General features: G+C 39.8%; 1 protein-coding gene across 20 annotated transcripts in view; it reads right to left on the bottom strand.

Annotated features, from left to right (window-relative positions):
- Positions 1-19,962, bottom strand: part of PUM1 (pumilio RNA binding family member 1) — a 139,339-nt gene that overhangs the window by 47,077 nt on the left and 72,300 nt on the right. For 17 of the 20 annotated variants that reach the window (XM_032303411.1, XM_032303405.1, XM_032303406.1 and 14 more), the window contains 2 exons: positions 12,873-13,039; positions 10,585-10,855 (listed from right to left, as the gene is read on the bottom strand). The exons of the other annotated variants lie outside the window; for them this stretch is intronic. In XM_032303411.1, coding sequence (XP_032159302.1) covers positions 10,585-10,855; positions 12,873-13,039 — 438 coding nt within the window. The remainder of the gene's footprint in view (positions 1-10,584; positions 10,856-12,872; positions 13,040-19,962) is intronic. 20 annotated transcript variants of the gene reach the window in all.

Genomic DNA, 19,962 nt, shown 5'->3' with positions numbered 1-19,962 from the left:
TTAGAGGGGGGAGGGTTAGCAAGCCTAGGGTGGGTATTACAGAGAGCACTGGGTGTGGTGCATAAACAATAGATCCTGGAACACTGAATAAAATAAATAAAATAAATTAGACAGCTGCCAACTTTTGGGAGCCCTCCAGTTTCCTAAAATACCTATTCTTTATGTGTAGGAAATCAAACAACAGAAATACAGCTGCTCCTAAAAAAAACCTGGGTTATGAGCACAGACTTAGCACACTTCTTAGTTCACAGGAACAGGAAAGGAATGCAAAAGCCCTGACACTAAGAATATATCAAAATTCTTTTTTACTACAAGGTTAATCATTCACTCATTCATCCTACAAATAATATGAAACCAATAATACCCATGCAAGGACTATGCAAAGGACTAAGGATGCAACACTGCCTAAGATGGTGACACGTTAGCCTGAAGTGCTGGTGCAAAAAAAGTGGGGGTTATCAATCGCCTTGACATGTCACCTTCCAGACAGTCATACTGAAAATGTCCTCATTCGCTAAGCTCACTGAAGGCACCTCCCTAGGAAGGATCATCAACCTCCCTACCTGCTCTTTCTACAGTTTTTGGTAGGTGAGCCGACATCACTGGAGGACATACAGCAGACACCATGGATCTTAAATAACAGATTTCCTCATGAAGAGACCTGACTGTTGTAGACATTAAGAGATAATGTCATCCCACCAACTCAGCTTAATTATAATCAGAGCTTGACATATAATGTTATCTTCAGCAGTGGAGAGACGTTATTATGAGTAGGCAAATTTTTAAAGAAACAACAAAAGGTGAATATTTCGAACATACTAATGTCACCTGTTACCTCTCTTTGTAAATATTCTTCTTTCTAAATACCAGCGTATAATTAGCCTTTGCCTTTATAGTATTTAAGGAAATAAAAAGTAACCATGTATAGATTTCAAAAATACTTTTTGAGTTTTATTTTCAAAGGTTAAAGAAACAAGAAACTTCATTATGATGCCGGTAAAAAGACATATACTCCTTTAGGGGCAATGATGAAATATCAAGTCTTCAAAAGCAATACTGGGATTTATAGACCAGCCTATCAAAACAACTGTTCACTCCAGGAAGGGAGCCAATCAGGACTACTGGGTAACTATGATCTTGTGATTTTTCCAAGTTGTTTTTCATGTGTCTGTCTTGCCTAAAGAACAGTGTTCCACAGTATTCCTACCAACAGGAAACAGCTCACCCAAGACGGGCAGCCAGGAGGGAGAAAACATTACAGTAAAATAGTGGAAAGTTGTTTCTAAGCTTTTTCCAATGCTATAAAAATACCTCATAGTTTCACTAGATATGTACTGTATCTTCACTGGGTCTCTGGAATTTTCCTAGCCTCAAGCCTTTTGAAATATTTAACATATCAGACATGGCTCATTCTAGCCTCTTCCCTCTATACTTCTTTGCCCTGCTGCAAACAATTCATTCAACATTTTTTGAGAACTTATTAGTGAGGTGCTATGACATGGAGCCAGAGAAATAAAGACAGTGTGTTGAGAACAGAACTTCTGAAGTGATCTCATTAACCAAAAACAGTACTCACTGCTATGCCATATGAATTATCCCCACTTCACAGGTTTTTAACATGGCATAGAACCCCTTAACTGTATGTGTGCCACATATATCCAGTCGGTGTAAATACCAACCATTCTGCACAACCTTGGTCTGTGAGTCTCTGCGCCACTTCACTGTACTTTGAGAAGTAGAAATTACTACTCTGAACTAAAAACATACAGGTCCTACAAGAACTCCCACATATTCTGTGTTTGAGAGTTGATTGATATCGCAGTCATTATGGTGAATAGAGAAGGAATTGTTTTCTTGAATGCATTCTGTAGTAAACAATTAACAAAAGTAAATTATCATCTACAGCAAGCAGATTTGATTATAGCATAGATTACAGCAATTCTGGCACATTCTCTTTATGTAAATGGTCCAATATTAACTGGAAATACAGGGTATTCAAAACAAAATTGGGTAATTGGCAAGTAATGGATTCCAAAGGATCCTGAAAAACTCATACAAATGCCATCTGCTGGGCAAAGCACTGAGCTCTGTTAACATTTTCGTCATTTTCAGAAAGCAAGCCAATGGTAACTGAGAAACACAATACTGTGAGATTTGGAGAGCACGCTTGTTTTAAAGGTGGTAATAATGGTAAATGTGCCACTACTGATTACAATATAGTTGGATTGAATTCTTAAATTGTTCAAGACAGTGAATGCAGGGAAAATGCATCAACTACTTCAAGCTCATCAAGGTTCCTAGTAAGAAACACTGAAGGCATAATCTGGGAACTACACAAGCAAACTGATTTGACTCCCTTCTCTGTCACTACATGACTTTTCAAAAGATAGCCTGCAAGGTTTTTATTCCAGAAAGGGGCAGTCAGAAACACCCACTATAGTGCTAAGTGATAAAGACAGCTACCACTGTTGTTATATTGTTATCAATAATGTGTTGGCATAAAAACAGTTGCTCAGTTTTCAGAATATGTAGTAGTACCTAAATATGGAGCTGATGTGTGTGAAAGACTGTCTCTCCACTCCCCCACCAAAATAAAATGTCCTGCCAGCCCCGGCTTCTGACCCATTTAATGCTATATACACAGTGGACAGAGGATAAGAGCATAGACTCTGGGGTCAGAAAGCCTGGAGTCATATCTTAGCTCCAATGCAGACTACATGACACAGGGCAAAGATAATCTCTCTGTGACTCATTCTTCTCTCTCGAATAAGGACAATAAAGACATGTCTAACATGCAAGGTAGCTGGAAGTATCAAAATTAACACACATAAAATTAACAGGTAAAACACAAGCTAGGAACTGTCCTTTATGTGTGTCCTTTCTAATGAATAGGGGGAGTACCCCTATACAGACATGGCCCTTCTGTGAGACACCTCTTACAGTTCCTTCCCGAACAGGGCAGCTCAGGATGAAGAAAGGAGAGGGCAAAACTCCTTGGAGTGAATGTTAATTTAAAAAAATCCCAGGGGCGCCTGGGTGGTTCAGTGGGTTAAAACCTCTGTCTTTGGCTCAGGTCATTATCCCAGGGTCCTGGGAATGAGTCCTGCACCAGGCTCTCTGCTCAGCAGGGAGCCTGCTTCCCCCTATCTCTCTCTGCCTGCCTCTCTGCCTACTTGTAATTGAGCTCTCTGTCAAATAAATAAATAAAATCTTTTAAAAAATAAAAAATAAAAAAATCCCAATGAGGGATGCCTAGGTGGTTCAGCCAGTTAAGTGGTTGCCGTCAGCTCGGGTCATGATCCCAGGGTCCTGGGATGAGTCCCACATCGGGCTCCTTGCTCAGCGGGGAGCCTGGTTCTCCCTCTCCCTCTGCCCCTGCTCATGTGGTGGTGCACTCTCACTCATGCTCTCTCTCCCTGTCAAATAAATCTTTAAAAAAAAAAAAAAAAACACACCAATGAGTTCATGAGCATGAACTGCTGTCAACAGGTCACAAAGATAAAAAGGAATGAAGAAAACCCTCTTTTGTTTTGCTGTGGAAGAATATGCTTTACCATATACTCCATGTAGAGAAAACCACAAATGCAACTGAATTTGTAGGTGAGACAGCCCCACGTATCAAAAGGCTTTGTTTTTCTAGTACTAGGTCCAAAGGACAGAGCCCAGAGCTAGACACCAGAACACAGATGTTCCCACAGCTTATAGTATATGACCTTCAGTAACTCTCCAAGCTTCATGAGGTCTTAAGTTTCTTATCTGTAAACGTTTAGTAGCCCTATCCCATGGGGATATTATAAGGGTTCATGGGGAAAAGATCTTCGAAACACTGAAAGTATTATTACATCAATGGTGGGACTATAATCTTTTAAGAAAAAAAGTTTATCAAGACAGCCAGTCTTTAGTACATGAAATATGTGAAAGTCTGCTACTGTCTGAAGCTTCCAGATCAAAGCCCATTTTCGACCAGGTTATTTGAACAACTACAAGGATCAACAATGATTTATGGATGAACAGGTACATATGAATCACGCTGATGATACTGTCAAAAAGAAAACTTCCTTACATTTCCTTAGCAGATGGAACATCTGCTATTTTGATTCCAAAATAATCTCTTAACATGTGAAGGGGAAAAATAAACATGTCCTTCTACTAAGTAAATAAGTATCTTTTGAGGAAAATCAGAAAATTCCAGGAGCGTCTGGGTGGCTCAGTGGGTTAAAGCCTCTGCCTTCAGCTCGGGTCATGATCCCAGGGTCCTGGGATCAAGCCCCGCATCGGGCTCTCTGCTCAGCAGGAAACCTGCTTCCTCCTCTCTCTCTCTCTCTCTCTCTCTCCCCTGCCTGCCTCTCTGCCTACTTGTGATCTCTATCTGTCAAATAAATAAATAAAAATCTTTAAAAAAAAAAAAAAAAGAAAAGAAAAGAAAATTCCAACAAAGTCCAAGAGCAATAAAGGTAAGCTTCAACTGACCCAAACCTCTAGCTAAAGTCAATATTTTAACAGTGACTATACATGACACTGATAAAATAACCTTCCTCTCACTTGTCAATTGAAAGGAAAGCTGAGAATATTAAAGACCTATATTAAAACTACACAAACCTGGCTTCAGAATAATGACATCTAATCACTACCACACTTTTAAAACCACTGTGTGCCACTTCCTCTCCCATCTGCCTAGGGCTGTGAGGGAATGAATCTGTACTTCGATTATGATTTCCGGAGTATTGTTTCTTTGCTAAAATTCATGCTTAACAGGTGAGAGTTTTAGCACATCAGTATGCAATTTTGTACAACATGCTGCATTGGATTATTTTTAGATTAACTGAATTCTAAATAAAGAGTATCAACAATTAATCTTATTAATCTATAAGGATGTAATCCTGGCTTTGGTTTCTGCTACATATGACTTTAATATAATGAAATCTAGTAGTAACTTTATAAAATATATTTGGGCAAATATAAATAATTGTATGGTCTTCATTAAAACAAAGAAGATAGCTAGTGTACCATAACACAAAATGGTACAAACACATTTTTATGAACTGTCACTGTTAATAATGCTCATTGTTCACTGTCCAGAATTAAGGAGAAGAAAATGAAGAGAAAGTGAGGGAAAGAGGGAGAATACTCCAGAAATACCAATGAACATTTCACAATGTCCTAAACTAGAGGTACTTAAACCTCAAATCTTCATACTTAGGATAGGTAAAATTATCCTTATTTTCATGGAATTCAGCATGTCTTTCAATTATGACTGTAGGCAACAAAGCACATTAACATTAGCTATACACTTGTGACTTAATCACCAACAGGAGTCACATATGGGGTGCATGGGTGGCTCAGCACATCAGTTGACTTGACTTTAACTCTTGACTTCAGTGCAGGTGGTAATCTCAGAATTGTGAGACCAGCCCTGCCTCTGGCAGGCCATGCTCTATACAGAGCCTGCTTAAGATTCTCTCTCTCCCTCTCCCTCTGCTCCTCCCAGCCCATCTCAAAAAAAGAAAAAAAAAGTCACCATACATTTTTCATGATCCTTTACAACTATTAGACATCCCAAAGCCACATTTATCCTCATCATGATCACTAGGTATGCCCACTTCTGCTACATGCATTGTTTGACTAAGTAGATACATATTCAACTTACTAAATATTTCATAAATATTGTTAAATATTCTGTAATATTTCTATATAACTATTTCTTTTGTAAACCTACTTATACTAAATATATCATTCACACAATGCAGCCCACAGTTTTCCTCAAACTGCTAAGGGGTTCATGGCATAAAAAAAGGAATCCTTGCTTTAAATAAATCTTAAGTTTATGATAAACAGTGACTAGACAAGTAATTTAACTAGCCAAAACCCAAAGTATCCCTAAGTACCACTAAGTTTGTAATGAACTACATGAAAATTACCTTTCCTGTATTTGCAGGCTGTTCTATATCTCAATAGAAGTTGATACTAACAGTTTTATGAAACCAAAACAAAATCCCTATTAAAAGGAAACAGGACACAAGAAAGAATTATTTTGTCAATGTCCAAACCAGATCCCATCATGAAATCACATATAAAGCTACCTCATTAACTACAGCAAGTGACTCAAAACTTTAAAAAAAAAAAAAAAAAAAAAAAGCCAATACTAAAAAGCAGAAATGTGTAGAAAAACACGTACTACACTAGATCTGTGGTTCAATCCTCACAATCATTAATAATGTCTGGGACTTGGGCCTGGCTCTCAAGCCTCTGGGACCTGGACTCAATAGCCCAACGCACCAAGTTGCATTTCCCTCTAAGTGCGCCTTTTACTGCTGTCAGCCTATGACCACACCATGCTCATTTCTATCTCCACAAGAGATACACTATGGAGTGTATATTTCTATACACTGCACCTGTCTTTCAAGGAAGGTCTATACAACCTTGGTCCCCATCGAGCACTCCCATGTTCTGGCAGCATTCCTGACCACCCAGTTTAGCCTTAGTTCCCCAAATGCCCCATACAGTTGCACGTAAGTTGGCCTTACTAGGCGCACCAGCTCTGTTCACTACCAGCAGAACCAGATTCCTGGAAGGACAAAATCATCAATAATTAACTGATTAATATGGGTAAGAATTATCTACAGCTGCTACTGAACTAACAGCACAAAAAAACTAAACCATATTAATTAAGTCATTTCTCCTTAGAACTGTCTTGTCACTATCAGGCAGCATGGCAAAGTTGCTAAGACCCACAACCCCATCTGTGCAATCTCACAGGTCACTGTTTCCCAACCTCACCCCACCGCCTAGGATGACTACTACATTATCTAATGAACAGGCACCTGTTAAGTTCTCATAATAACCCTTTAAGTTTTACTATTTCCTCTAGTGGAATTTTCACTCTTTTCCTTATATAAACAAGTCTTACAAGGCACAGCTCAAGATCTACCTCTTCCAAAAGTCCTTCCTTCCCCAGAATAGAGTATGAGCTCCCTTGTCTAAGGTTCTAGGACCTAGGCAAGCCCTAAACTGGTCTTTGAGTACTTCCTTGCACTAGTTAAATGGCCAAATGAGTCACAATACCCAAACTGAGAGCTATGGGTTGGGGGAAACCCATTTCACTCATGAAAGATATGCTCAGCTACAGGTGAGAACAAACAATGCAAACAAAGTTACAATCCACAGTCCACAAATCTGTGATCTCCCTGAAGTTACCAACAAAACTGGATTTCAAAAGAATTACATACTTTTTTTCATCAGATGGCAACAGAGGCTGTGACTCTAAAAAAGAGGTAATTTCCTGGATATTGTGCAGGTCTAGTTACAAACATGAGAACAAACAAGCTTAGCGGGCTAGATCTAAAGGACTAACATAGTAGCATACAAGCTAGTGCCTCAAAGAGTGATCTCCAGATCTCTTAGAAGGCTCGTTCCAAATTTCAGTTTGGGTAAACTCCATTTAATCATGGGGGTAATCTGAGATACTGTAATAGGAATATGTTAAAAATTTCCTAAAAACTTGGTCTGCTAAAGCAAAAGCAGAAGACACAGAAGAACAAGACCCAAAGAGTTTACCCTCAAGGGGCTTACAATCTAGCAAGGACTATTAAACAAGAAATTATAACACAAGGAAGAATATGGTAACTCCGGTTTCAAGGGAAGCACAAAGCACTACAGAGTTCAAAGGAGATAGACAAACTCATTGATACGGAGATCAAGAAAGCTAACAAGCACTGGATCTTTAAGAATGACAATCAATTAAAATAGTAAAAAGGGAAAGGGGAGTAAAACATAATGGAGAGCAAGAGAGTAAGGAGTATTGAAGGGATAAAATGTGAGATCAAACACCAAATTCCAGTAGAAAAAGGATCCTACCACCTTAACAGCTACTCCTGCCTCTATGCAGGAGAATGTTAAGGGTTAAGAGTCTTGAAAACACTGAGAAGTCTTGGCCCAATAGTTCCCAGGCATGCTATTAGGGAGCCCACTACACGACCATGTAAAACAATCTACTCAGAAAAGCAAGAATTATGGGCCCACGGAATAAAACAAAAATGATCACATTGCGTGTTGGTGGTCTACCTATGTAACAATGACCCTATGGTACTACAACCAAGGCATGAATGGGAAGCCAAAAACCAACAATATTTTAACTTCCAAAATCGTAACATTCAGCTTCAAAAATTACTGAAATGGGATACGTGGTGAAAGCATCCCAGGCTTCGTAAATCTGAGTGGGTGTTATCTTTAATGTAATCATGTTAACTGCTTGTGAGTTTGTAAAAGGACGTATCTGTTCAAGTTCCTTTTTTTTTTTTTTTTTTTTTTTAAGGTTTATTTATTTATCTGTCAGAGAGGGGAGAGAGAGAGCATGACCAGGAGGAGCAGCAGGCAGAGTGAGAAGCAGGTTCCCCAATGAGCAAGGAATCCGATGTGGGACTCGATCCCAGGACCCTGGGATCATGACCTAGGCCAAAGGCAGATGATTAAACGACTGAGCCACCCAGATGTCCCTGAAGTTCTAATAATTATCCAGTCTCCCAAAACACTGGTAAAATTAGTTTGAAATGAGAGGTCAATACATCAAAAGAGAATCTCAACTCTGATTATGAAGTAAAGAACAATTCAGTAAAAGAGCATCGGGTTTGGGGTGCCTGGGTGGCTCAGTGGGTTAAGCCGCTGCCTTCGGCTCAGGTCATGATCTCAGGGTCCTGGGATCGAGTCCCACATCGGGCTCTCTGCTCAGCAGGGAGCCTGCTTCCTCCTCTCTCTCTCTCTGCCTGCCTCTCTGCCTACTTGTGATCTCTCTCTGTCAAATAAATAAATAAAATCTTTTAAAAAAAAAAAAGAGCATCGGGTTTTTCCTTATAAGAGGTTAAAGACAAACACTTCTTCAACAATAAGCAAAGGGTTTGACTGGATTAGATGAGAAATGGAAAGCTAAGCACAAAAATAGCCAGAGTTCTAGAAGTTCAGACCACAAAAGACAAGGTAAAAGAAAGAATTAAGAATTCAGATAAAATTTCTTGATATAACCAGGCTAAAGAGTCCTGATTGGGAGTAGCCTACACTCAAGGAGCCTGGGTGGTTCAGTCAGTTGAGCATCTGACTCTTTATCTCAGCTCAGGTCTTGGTCTCAGGGTTGTAAGTTCAAGCCCCACATTGGGCTCCACACTGAATGTAGAGCCTACTTTAAAAAAGAAAAAAAAAAAGGTAGACTACACTCAGAAACCTCAGTTTAGACAGAGAATTACCACACTCCTATCCTAAGCTCAGCAAGCTTAAGTCTATGTGGTAACAGTGTCCCCTACATAGCTGAAGTCTAATCTATTTTCAGCACCTGAGGTAATTTCTGGCTTCACTCAAATCTGTTGTTTTGAGGATTCACTGTGAAGGGGGGCAAAACAGTGAAAGAAGAGAAAAAGCACAAGAAAATCATTCTTCCGGAGAGACGGCACATCTATTGGGAGCCACAGGGAGAGTAGTGGACACTTAGAATTTACTCTCTCTAGAAAAAGAGTTTTGTTAATTAAACCTAACAGATCCACCTGATATGACCAGAGCACACATATCACATCATCCCTTAAAGGGATTTCCTTTTATAAACTTTATTAATATTACTATTACTGTTATTAGGATTAATTCTTATTAATATTAAATGGTTAGCTTTATCATCAAAATTCATTTAAAATCAACTATTTATGACAACAACAAAGGAACAGACCATACATCAATTTCTCCCACAGACATAGAATTTCTAATCAACAAAATGAGATTTTAACCTTTCAGGCCCAGAGGTCTGTATTTATGTTCCAGTCCAAAATTAATGACTATCAGAAATTCATGGCCCATCAAAGTGCTTCCAGCCACAAGAGAGATCTTGTGGTACCTGACAAGATGGGGAAGCTACCTGCCCCCTTTTATAATTCAGACAGCTGGGGGTTTTTTACTTAAAAAAAATTAAGCAGAGGCATCAGTAAACCCCAGAGTTAGGCATACCATGCCTTTAAAACCAAAATGCACACATATAATGTCTTCCAAGGATTTATGAAGAAAAGAAAGAGTCACATAATTTCACTGTAGAAATGTACACTGAGTGATTTGTGTTTTTCCCCTACTCATATTTTAACTCTTTTGAAAGGTGGCAGGTATGTTTGTTAGCTATAGTTACTCACTTAATTAAAAGACATGACTAATAAGACAACTTCATACTGGACTCTCGCCATCAGTAGGTAACGGAGTTTACCATTTTAAAAACAAAACCAACAGCATCACAATCTTATTAATCTTCAGAGAGATCAATTCAGCATCCAAGAGGACTGTGTCACAAGAGGGAACACCACCTCACCCAACCCCCCAGGCCCTGGGGTGACAGAGGAGCCAAAGGAAGTACATGTGGAACACAATGCTCTCTTGCCCATACTCATGGGAATCCGCCTCTGGAGGGAAAAGTACAGAGGCTTTGTGTGCCCACCTCACAGTCGGATTAAGAATGGCTACTATAGCCTATAATAACGCCACCCTCCTCCCTCCCCCCCATTCTTAGTCACTTGCATCACGTGCTAGCTGGAGGAGAGCAGAGAGACAGAGAGACACACACAGTACCTGTTGTTGAGAATTGTAGTCAAAAAGTCCCACAGTTGCTGCTGCTGAGTCCACAGGTACCTGCGTGCCTGAATAATCAAACTGAAGAGGCTCCATGCCCACATGTTCCATGGGGTCCAAGGGGACACTCTGGGACTCCATGTTGGAGAAATCCTCCACAGGCTTGGCACCATTGGTGCTGGTCAGCTGGGCTAAGCCCTCAGAACCATTCTGGTTTGGACCCAGAAGATCCACTTCATTAGCAGAGTTCTGGCAATTACCAGGGGTACGGCTAAACAGAGAAAGTAGAGGGCATTAAACCTTATTTTGAGCGGGGAGGGACACTACAGCAACCCCAGTTTAAAGATGACGTCCTTGAACACACTTTATCATCAACATAACTTAAAACTATTTCTACAGAACAACCAGAGACACTTTACGGTGCTTTGTATGTTATATCCTCTAAAACAACTCTTCTGTTGCTTGCCTTCCCACCACAACCCACCCTGTAAATTCACATTAACTAGTATTATTAATTTACAATCCCTTTAACCAAAGGGACCAGATTTGAGGAACAATGAATGAAATGGAGAAAAAAACACTGCCTGTGGCAACCATGCAAACAAGTCCCAAAATGCAGGTAGTAAACCACAGCCCCTCCCCGCAAAGTAACACCTACTCTCTAAACAGAGAATCAATGGAAAAGTAGGTTCTGGGGGAAATTCCATATATGAGAATGATTCTATTTAAAAAAACCTTTTTTACAGGTGAAAAAAACTTTTAAGTATTATCTTGGTACTACTGTTCAGTGCTAAACCTGTCTCCCATTTTCCTCTTCTAAGAAACTAGAAGCAAAGCCATTACAAAACAGTACAAAATAAATTCATTATCTAGTAGATGTCCCTGCTGAGGAGACAACTCTAAGAATTAAAAGTAGTGTGACAGTATCATTCATCATCCAAACCAGGATACTCCTAAGAGCAAAAAAAGGGACACTGTTAATAAATATTCTAGGACATGGCAGAAAGGAGTACTGCCTCCGGTGACCCAGGACATAGGATCTCCCTATGTAAAAGGACTGCAGGACAGTGTAATTTCAAATCAGAGTAATACAGAACACTGTTACATTCTAGTAAGGGGAGCGTAGCCTATGACTGCACTCTGTGCCCTTCAGTCCTAAAAGAAAGCCTCCAGCTGGGACAAACTACAGCTACTGCTGGCCTACCAACACCGTGGCCTACCAACACCGCCCCGCCAGAAGTCAAACGCTACCAACCCCTGCTACGGGCTACCTGAGGTTCAGGACAGAAAGGCTACCACTTCATCTGAAAGACATTAGGTAAGTGGTTGTTACTCTGCACCTCAAATTCTGTAATTCTTTATACTCACAAGGTTAACAAAGTAAATTAGGAATATTGAACAACTGAATGTTGTTCTGCATGCGATGATCCAAAATGAATTTTAATTTTGGCCTCAGAGGGTTATCAGGATCAGAGAGATAAGTGTGTGTGTTCAGACACACATATACTAGCTTTAGACTAACATTAAATTATTCAAAATCAAATCCTCTATCTGTATATCACTGACCAAGGACTTTTACATTTTTAAATTATATACCATCACTAAAGGTTACCTACATAAATGAAGAATAATGCCAAGTGTAGAAGACAAATGTGCAACATCATCTGCAAAGTGTGCATATTGCATTATAGGGTAAAACCTTCAAAGCAATCATGACCAGAGATGGAATGAGAGCATCCATGGAAGGGAGAGGACTAAGAACAAGTCATGTAAGCTGCACCTCTGGTTCTTCAAACTGAAGAAAATGATACTGACCCACCTACCTCCCAGGGAGTTTAAGAGTCTCAAATAAAATAATGCATAGGTTTTCAACTGTTTCTCTCCACACGAACATGCCAGAGAGAGGGGACACGCTTCCATTAGTGACCATGGTTACTCCCAAGCTAGTGATTTGGGAGAAATATAGGGAAAGCCCCAAGGCACCTATGCCAAGTGATTTTGATATTTGAGAATCACTAAAATATTTATAGAATCATTCTGCAAATAATAGAGCCCTACAGAAATGCAAAACTCTATTGTTTTGGCAAAGCACCAGGAACTGAAGGCTCTTAGAAGTTCCACCTTGCCAGTAGTAAATTTACAATCTTGTGGTATGGCCTGCACTGGACCCAATTCTTAAAAAGGACAGATAAGGAAGGGGGGGGGAACCCCTAAAATCCAAATAAAACTAAACCAAAACAAAAACCCATTGCCCCCATTCAAAAGTCAGAAGTGTAAAACATACAAACCTAAAATCTTTGACGTCTGCATCAATCCCATTCTGCACTGGCAAACCATTGGTCTTGTCCATCACATCACCCTCCTCCTTCAAATCTCCTAGCTTATCTCCATCAAACGCACCCTTGTTCTTCTTGTCACCTTTGTCGTTTTCATCACTGTCTGCATCCCTTGGGCCCTGTTTAAAAAATAGCTTCAGCTTCACTAATCATCATCAACTAACAATAGTGGGCAACCACTGTGGACACGAGACTACACTAAATGCTAATTAAAACAGGGTAGTGTCCGTGCCCTTTCAAGACATTACAATCTAATTAACAGACAACACAGAGGCAGGAACACTGCAGAAAGTCTTGCCAAATGGGGGAGACAGACATACAATTATGTTACAGAGTTTAGGACAGTCTTACCATACCCAATGTCCCTCCATCCCATTTTTTCCTTTCTACCTGAAGCCCAGCCACAACTCTACATCTCTTGGTCCCACCTCTCTACTTCCAAATCTAACTCTATACAGTAGCACAACTCCTAGTTAAGCCCCAGGTATGGCAGCTAACAGTACAGTTGGAAAGTGATAAGCCTACAAAAAGAATTTCCTACTTCACAACTGCCTGTGTAAACTCCCTTACTTCTGAGTACTGAGCTAAGTGTGGTCTGACATCATTCCAATTCAATTACCCTCCACTTTACCTTGAGACACAGGCCCTGCCAAGTTGTATCACCTACCACCACCCCAGCTCTACTCTCCATCTCAGGGCTTTACTGCATCAGTAATTCACCCATCATCTTTTACTTTGTTTCTAATCCTTCAAAATATGTTATATCTAACTGTGAAATTCTTTCACAAGTACTCTTAAGTGCTTATCTGTTGTCTTTCCCTCTCTGCCTGCCCCATACCAGTTTATTTTGAGGCTACAGGAAAGCCCCTTTGGCTGGATCGCTGATGCAGCAGACTTTGTCTCTGAAGTGTTTCAAACTACAAAGACTGAAAGATTAGACCTAAAGAATTGTTTTGGTGCCAAGTACACCGATGCCTTCTCGTCTAAGGAAATAATGTCTGTCCCCTCTTGCCAACATCTTACATTAAGACCGTGACATACAAAGCAAATGTGCCTTAATTTCCAAAAGGAAAAGAAGATCTGGTAGAGTAACTTGACATGGTTCACAAAGCTTTGTAGAATCCTATCAAATGGTAAGTAACCTTTGCTTTCATAAAACTGGAGAGAGGCAACCTTGTTTGTCTTCACCATTGACTTCTGGACCAAATTAAAGCTCGTGGCAAAAGGCAAGAACCAGTGAGAGAAAAAGATGAGAGCTACTTCACAGCATTTCCAGTCACCACAACCAAATTTCACTTGGGTAGGGGAGGATCATAATGGAGGCTGGAGCAGAGACACTCCGTTGTGAATACACAGGCCAATGATGCAAAATAAACAGATGTTCTCAGGGCAGTACCCAGAGATCTCTGGCCCAGAAAAGGTAACTCAAGAATCTTGACGTTCTTAGAGTTTTCACCTGTCGGTTGTTAGCCCATTTTACTTTCAAAATTATTCTCTGTTCAAGACACAGAAAAAGACTTCATGGCTAATGTGAACTAAGGAACACACCCAAGAAGGAACAAAGAAAGGATACACAACTTTGTTTCATGTCGCATCAAGATGGCAAACTACTGTTCTGGCAGCCACTGAGATGTGACCTTCATAGCATCGAAGTGTAAGAATGCTACTGGTTCAAGAGGAGTGAATGACAGCCAACTGAGCACCAAAGCGAGATCCTAAAGTAGAGATGGGAATGGAATAAGATCCTAAAGACAGAGATCTTTGAAAACGTCTGAAGATAATAGCTCTCTCCTACTGCAAAGGTAAAACTGACAAAAACCGTGTATTCACTTTCATATTCCAACACTGAGTGTAGTGCTTGGCAGAAGTTCAAAAACTATGACAAAGTAAACTGAAATGACCAAAAAAATCCTGAAAAACTGAACCACTAAAATTAGAAGGATCCTCCCACTGTCTTTATCATAAGAGTCCAGGAGGTAATGACAGGGTCTAGATAACAAACAACTCTGCCTGCATTAGCCACTATTAATGTCAAAGTATTAATTAGAAGGATCATCCCACTGACACACCTAAGTAATCTTCCATAAATCTACAAATCAAGTCACCGACCCAGAAGGAGCATCCCAGCTCCAATTTCTCATCAGCAGTTCCAAAGGTCTGCAAGCAAAAACAGGAAGGAAATGGGATAAAGAAGCAGCAGGAAGTGTCACCAACAAGCGAGAAGGCTGATGACAGGGGAGACTCACTCACCAAATCAACAAACACTCTGCAGAAGCTCTCCTGAGTGACCCTTTGGAAGAGCTTGTGAAGAAGCTGCTGGGCTGACTCTAAGAGGACTGTTCTGGAAACAGTCCCTGATACTTAACTTTCTTCACTATACTGCCAAGGACCAGATTTTCAAAGGAATCCCTAGGATGGGCTGTTTTTCATCCATATTGTACAGTCTATCCCTATAAAACATAGCTTCCTGGTTTTCTGCTATAAATTCCTCAGAACAGCAGGTTCCTTCTATCTGAAGGTGAGGGAGCCTAACGGAGGCTTCCGTACCTTGATCTGGATAGTCACTGGGTGTATTCATTTTGTAGAAACACACACAGATGAACATTTATGACTTAAACACTTTTCAGCACACAGGTCATATTTCAGTAAAAAGTTTACTTAAGAAAAAAAGTTGAGTAAATCAACAATAGCCCTAAATAAAAATGGGCAAGTCTGATTTTTAAGTGATACCAAGAGCAGAATGGAAAGACTTTTTGTCAAAAGTCAGAGAGTAAAAGAGAATACAGGGTTCAGAATCATAAAAAGGGTCTCTCAGAAATGTGAACACCCTAGAGAGGAAAGAGGGATAGAAATGGTCTGGTATATTTTACAGGATTTTTACAAATGTTTTTAATATTTAAGATAAGGATAGGTATTCACAGCTATGTGGTCTTGAAGAAAGAGCTAAACCAGACTGCACAGAACCAACATTCTATCTCAACTGCTGACACGTACTAGCAGAGGTTATTGACAGGTCATGAAATCCGAGCCTGAGTTCTCTCATCTATAGCACAGGGATAACTTTGTTTACAACAGAGTAGTTATGAAATGATGCATATGCAAAGGATTTGTGAAGTATAAATCATATTATACAAAAGCAATATGATAATTAGTAAAAGCTAAGCACTGGGATGGTATTTCTTCTGTAACATTATCCAAGATATCAAGATTAAACCTCTTAAATGGCCAATTAAGTGGTTTAACTCTACTAGAAGTATATAGCCAATCTGGCCCTCCCAGGGACACTCATTTTCATAGTGCAGTGGTTGTATGGTTAGTGTTGAGCATCACAATCTTTTTAAAATTTACAAGTGTCTGGGCTCACACCCAGAGATTCTGATTTAATTGGTCTGCAGAAGCTCCCACAAGTATTATAAAAGGCTTCTCCTCCAGCAACTCTCATAAGCACTCACAAATGACAACTGCTGTAATTAAGTCCAACATAAGCATTATAAAGGCAGGGTTTTTGTTGGGCTTTTTCGTCATGCATTCCCTAGTACATAATAGTACTGAAAGTCTATTAGCTAAATAAAAGAAAAAAGAAAGATGGATTAATAGCATATTTTTATTGTGGGCTTCCTTTAAATGAATGTTAACCCAAACCTGTACTCACATACAAGCTTCAGTGAGTGTTCAAAATGCACATAGCCAAGCCCCATCAAAATCTCAAGAGTGGGGCCAAGAATGGTTCCGATCCCCTGTCTACACTGAGGCGCAAGGCTATATTCCACTGCAAGACAGCAAAGAACTGAGAGAAGAGCAGAAAGAGAGAAGAACCTTCTATTGTGGAGAGTAGAGTCCATCCACTTATAGATCAGCTTCCTCAAAAGCCTCACAGAACAGGAGGAATATTTCAGAGAGTATCTATTAATTCTGAATGAGTCAGAGAAATGAGAATTTAATTTCTCCTCTTACTGCAGTGATCTTATCCACAAAGCTCCACAGAGCAAGTCATATTCAATGAGATTAGTAATTTTCCTCCCTTCTTTCTAAAAAAGACTATTTTGCGTATTTGAAATTAGAACAAAGTTTGAATCCAGGCCCTACCACTTCCCTTCTAAGCCTCATTTTTCACTGCTATCAACTCACAGGGACAACAGTATCAAAGGGTTGTTTCAAGGAGTCAATAAGGCAATTCATGAAAGTGAAATTCTTTATAAAAAAAATTCTTAAAAGTGCTCATTACTCCACTTTCACATTTTTTCCTGTCTTTTTCAGAGACATCCAGCCCCCACTCTCTCAAAACCTCAAAATTGCTAGATATCTTATGTCTCTCCCCCTGGGAAAAAAACTTACGGCTCTGATCATTAGACCCTTTGTAGCACTGATTTCCGTGAGGTATGTGTGCAGAACTGAGCCACCACCAACTACCACATTTCATCAAATCATCAATTCATGAAACAAAAATTTCTGAAATTTATGAAACATCATTTTATGTCCTGCTAAAAAGGAAATGCTGGCAATTAAACTATGATATACTACCATTTGAAAGATGCATCCCATTTTCAAAATGAACAAAGTGGGGAGGTATACACTTTAGAAAGAGTGGAACACAGACTATCCCAGGCACTGTGTACATCATCACCTAACTGCAGGTGTACAGAAAGGTAAGGAGAGTGTTCCCCTCTGCTGTGGTAACCACCAGACCCAGGAGGAAGTAAAAAACAAAAAACGTATCTTGACCATGCAGAATATTATTTGTTATTAGAGACGAAAAACAAAACAAGTTTTCTAAAAGTCATCTGGTGCTTTTTAAACTTTTTACCTAGTCAGTAGTTAAAAGCTTGACATTATAAAGTAAAGCATGTAAAATTCTTGCTTGAGGGAAGCTCAAATCTGGAGGGGCTCTACCCCATAGATGAAGTTTCTGAATGTGATCCATGGCCTTCTGGTAATTTAATCTTCCGAGAAGATTACGTATCTTTCAAAACTTCAGTGTGCATGCAAATCACCTAAGGCTCTTGGCAAAATGCAGGTTTTGATTCAACAGAGCTGGGGCTGAGTCGGAGATTCTGAACTGGTAATATATAATAAGCAGCCAAGCAGTGATAATGCTACTGGCCCATGGACTTTGTGGAGGAAGATTCTGTAAGGTTTACAAAGCACTTTCATATACTGGGCACCCAGGTGGCTCAGTCACTTAAGCGTCTGCTTTTAGCTCAGATCGTGATCTCAGGGTCCTGGGACTGAGCCCCACATCGGCCTCCCTGCTCAACAGTGAGTCTGCTTTCTCCCTTTTTTCCTATGATCCCCCTCGCTCTCACTCCCTCTCAAATAAGTAAATAAAAATCTTCAAAAAAATAAAAGGCATTGTCATATATATTACACATCCATATGAATTAGACTTTGTGTGTTTTCATTTACTCCATTTCACAGATGAGAAAATTAAGTTTCAGTTGAAATTCAAACCCCTGACTTCTAAATGTATTACACTGCACACAGTTTTTAAACAAAATCAATTAAATAGCACTGGTTACCTAAAACAAATGCGGGGAAGACTAGAAAAACCAGTTACCAAGTTTTGTGACCCAAATGCTAGGAGTGTGCATGCCTCCTTCAGGTCAGAAAGCAGCCAGTCTCTACGTACAAGTAGAAAGGCGTGCCAAAGGTTATTTTCTCTAAAAAATCTTTCCGCTGCAAGGATAAGGTGATCTTCACCTAAAATTTAAGGGGACTTCTCATTTCCCTAGACACCATAAACCACAAAGGTAGAAATTATGATCCACTCTTCTGACCGGCTAGACTCTGATCTATCTCAAGGTTGGCTGGAATTCCAAAAGACAAACAGCAGGATCCTTTGATGGTATATTTCACTCAGTGGCCTCACAATACAGTAGTCACCATGTGGTTTTATAACCACTCTGAACCATGCTTTGTTGGGGGAGGGGGGAATGTCTTATTCTAGAAATAAATAAAATAAAGTATATGAAAAGAATATTTTCAAGACTTGACAGACTCTGACTTAACTGGTATTCTGAATCTTCCTATTGTTCTGAAAACTGCCACCCTGAAGTTTTTGATTCATATGTAGAAAAATACCAAAATTTTACAGTGGGTGCTAAGAACAAAATACTACTCTAGGATTCTTACTGTCAGCTTGAAAGTAATCTCATCACAGAAGCTGAAGTACTCAACTGAGTCCATTTGTACAATCAAAATGAACTTAAGAAAGCTCAGGAAAGCTAGACAAAGAGTTAAATACCTTCATTAAAGCTGTAAGCAAGAAACTACCTTACTGAAAGTGGAAAATCACTGTAGAATGAGTAGCTTACTTTAGTCCTAAACCACCTCTAACTGAAAAGTTATTAGTCAGAGTCTGGATTATCTGTTGTCAGTATCCAAGATGGCCCCTTAAGTGCTTGCTTGAAATCTACATTCATTACACCATCAGAGATGATGCTTTCAGCTCTTGGAATTAAAATGGAGACTCTTCACGGTTTACTGCATGTACAGCATCCAAAGTAAAAATACCTGAGCTCTGACCCATACACCACCAATTGCCACTTTAGAACAATTATCTACAAAGCAGCAGATATTCTCTCTTCCCTGGCCTCTGAACTGAATACTTTCAATGACAGACTAGATTTTTTTTAAAAGGCAGGGGGAGGGTCATCTTTTCCAAGAAGATGCCTGCATACCATGACAACCAACAAGTGATTCAGGTTTCCGTGACCAGAGCTTTGGTCAAATGTCATCTAACAGGCAGAGCAAAGCCAGGCCATAAGGCTGATAAAGGAGGTCACTGATCCTCAGGCCTCCATCCACCAAAAGACTGGACATGCAATGTGGTAGCCTGATGTCACCTCCTGGGTAACCCTTTAGATGCAACTCAAGTCAAAAGACACCACAGTATTTCATTACCCACAATCTGCCTTCTGAGAAGAAGTTGGAACACAGATTTGGAGAAGTTTCATTTATCTTCATGCAAACCTCAGAAGCACAGTAAATTATCTGATTGTGAGAGTTCAATTTTCCAACCTCTTAACCTTCTGAGATCTCAAAC

This window comes from Mustela erminea, chromosome 10 (assembly GCF_009829155.1).
Source record: "Mustela erminea isolate mMusErm1 chromosome 10, mMusErm1.Pri, whole genome shotgun sequence".
Lineage (NCBI taxonomy): Eukaryota > Metazoa > Chordata > Mammalia > Carnivora > Mustelidae > Mustela > Mustela erminea.
Note: the sequence above shows the minus strand (reverse complement) of the source record. Positions and strands in the feature narration are given on the sequence as shown.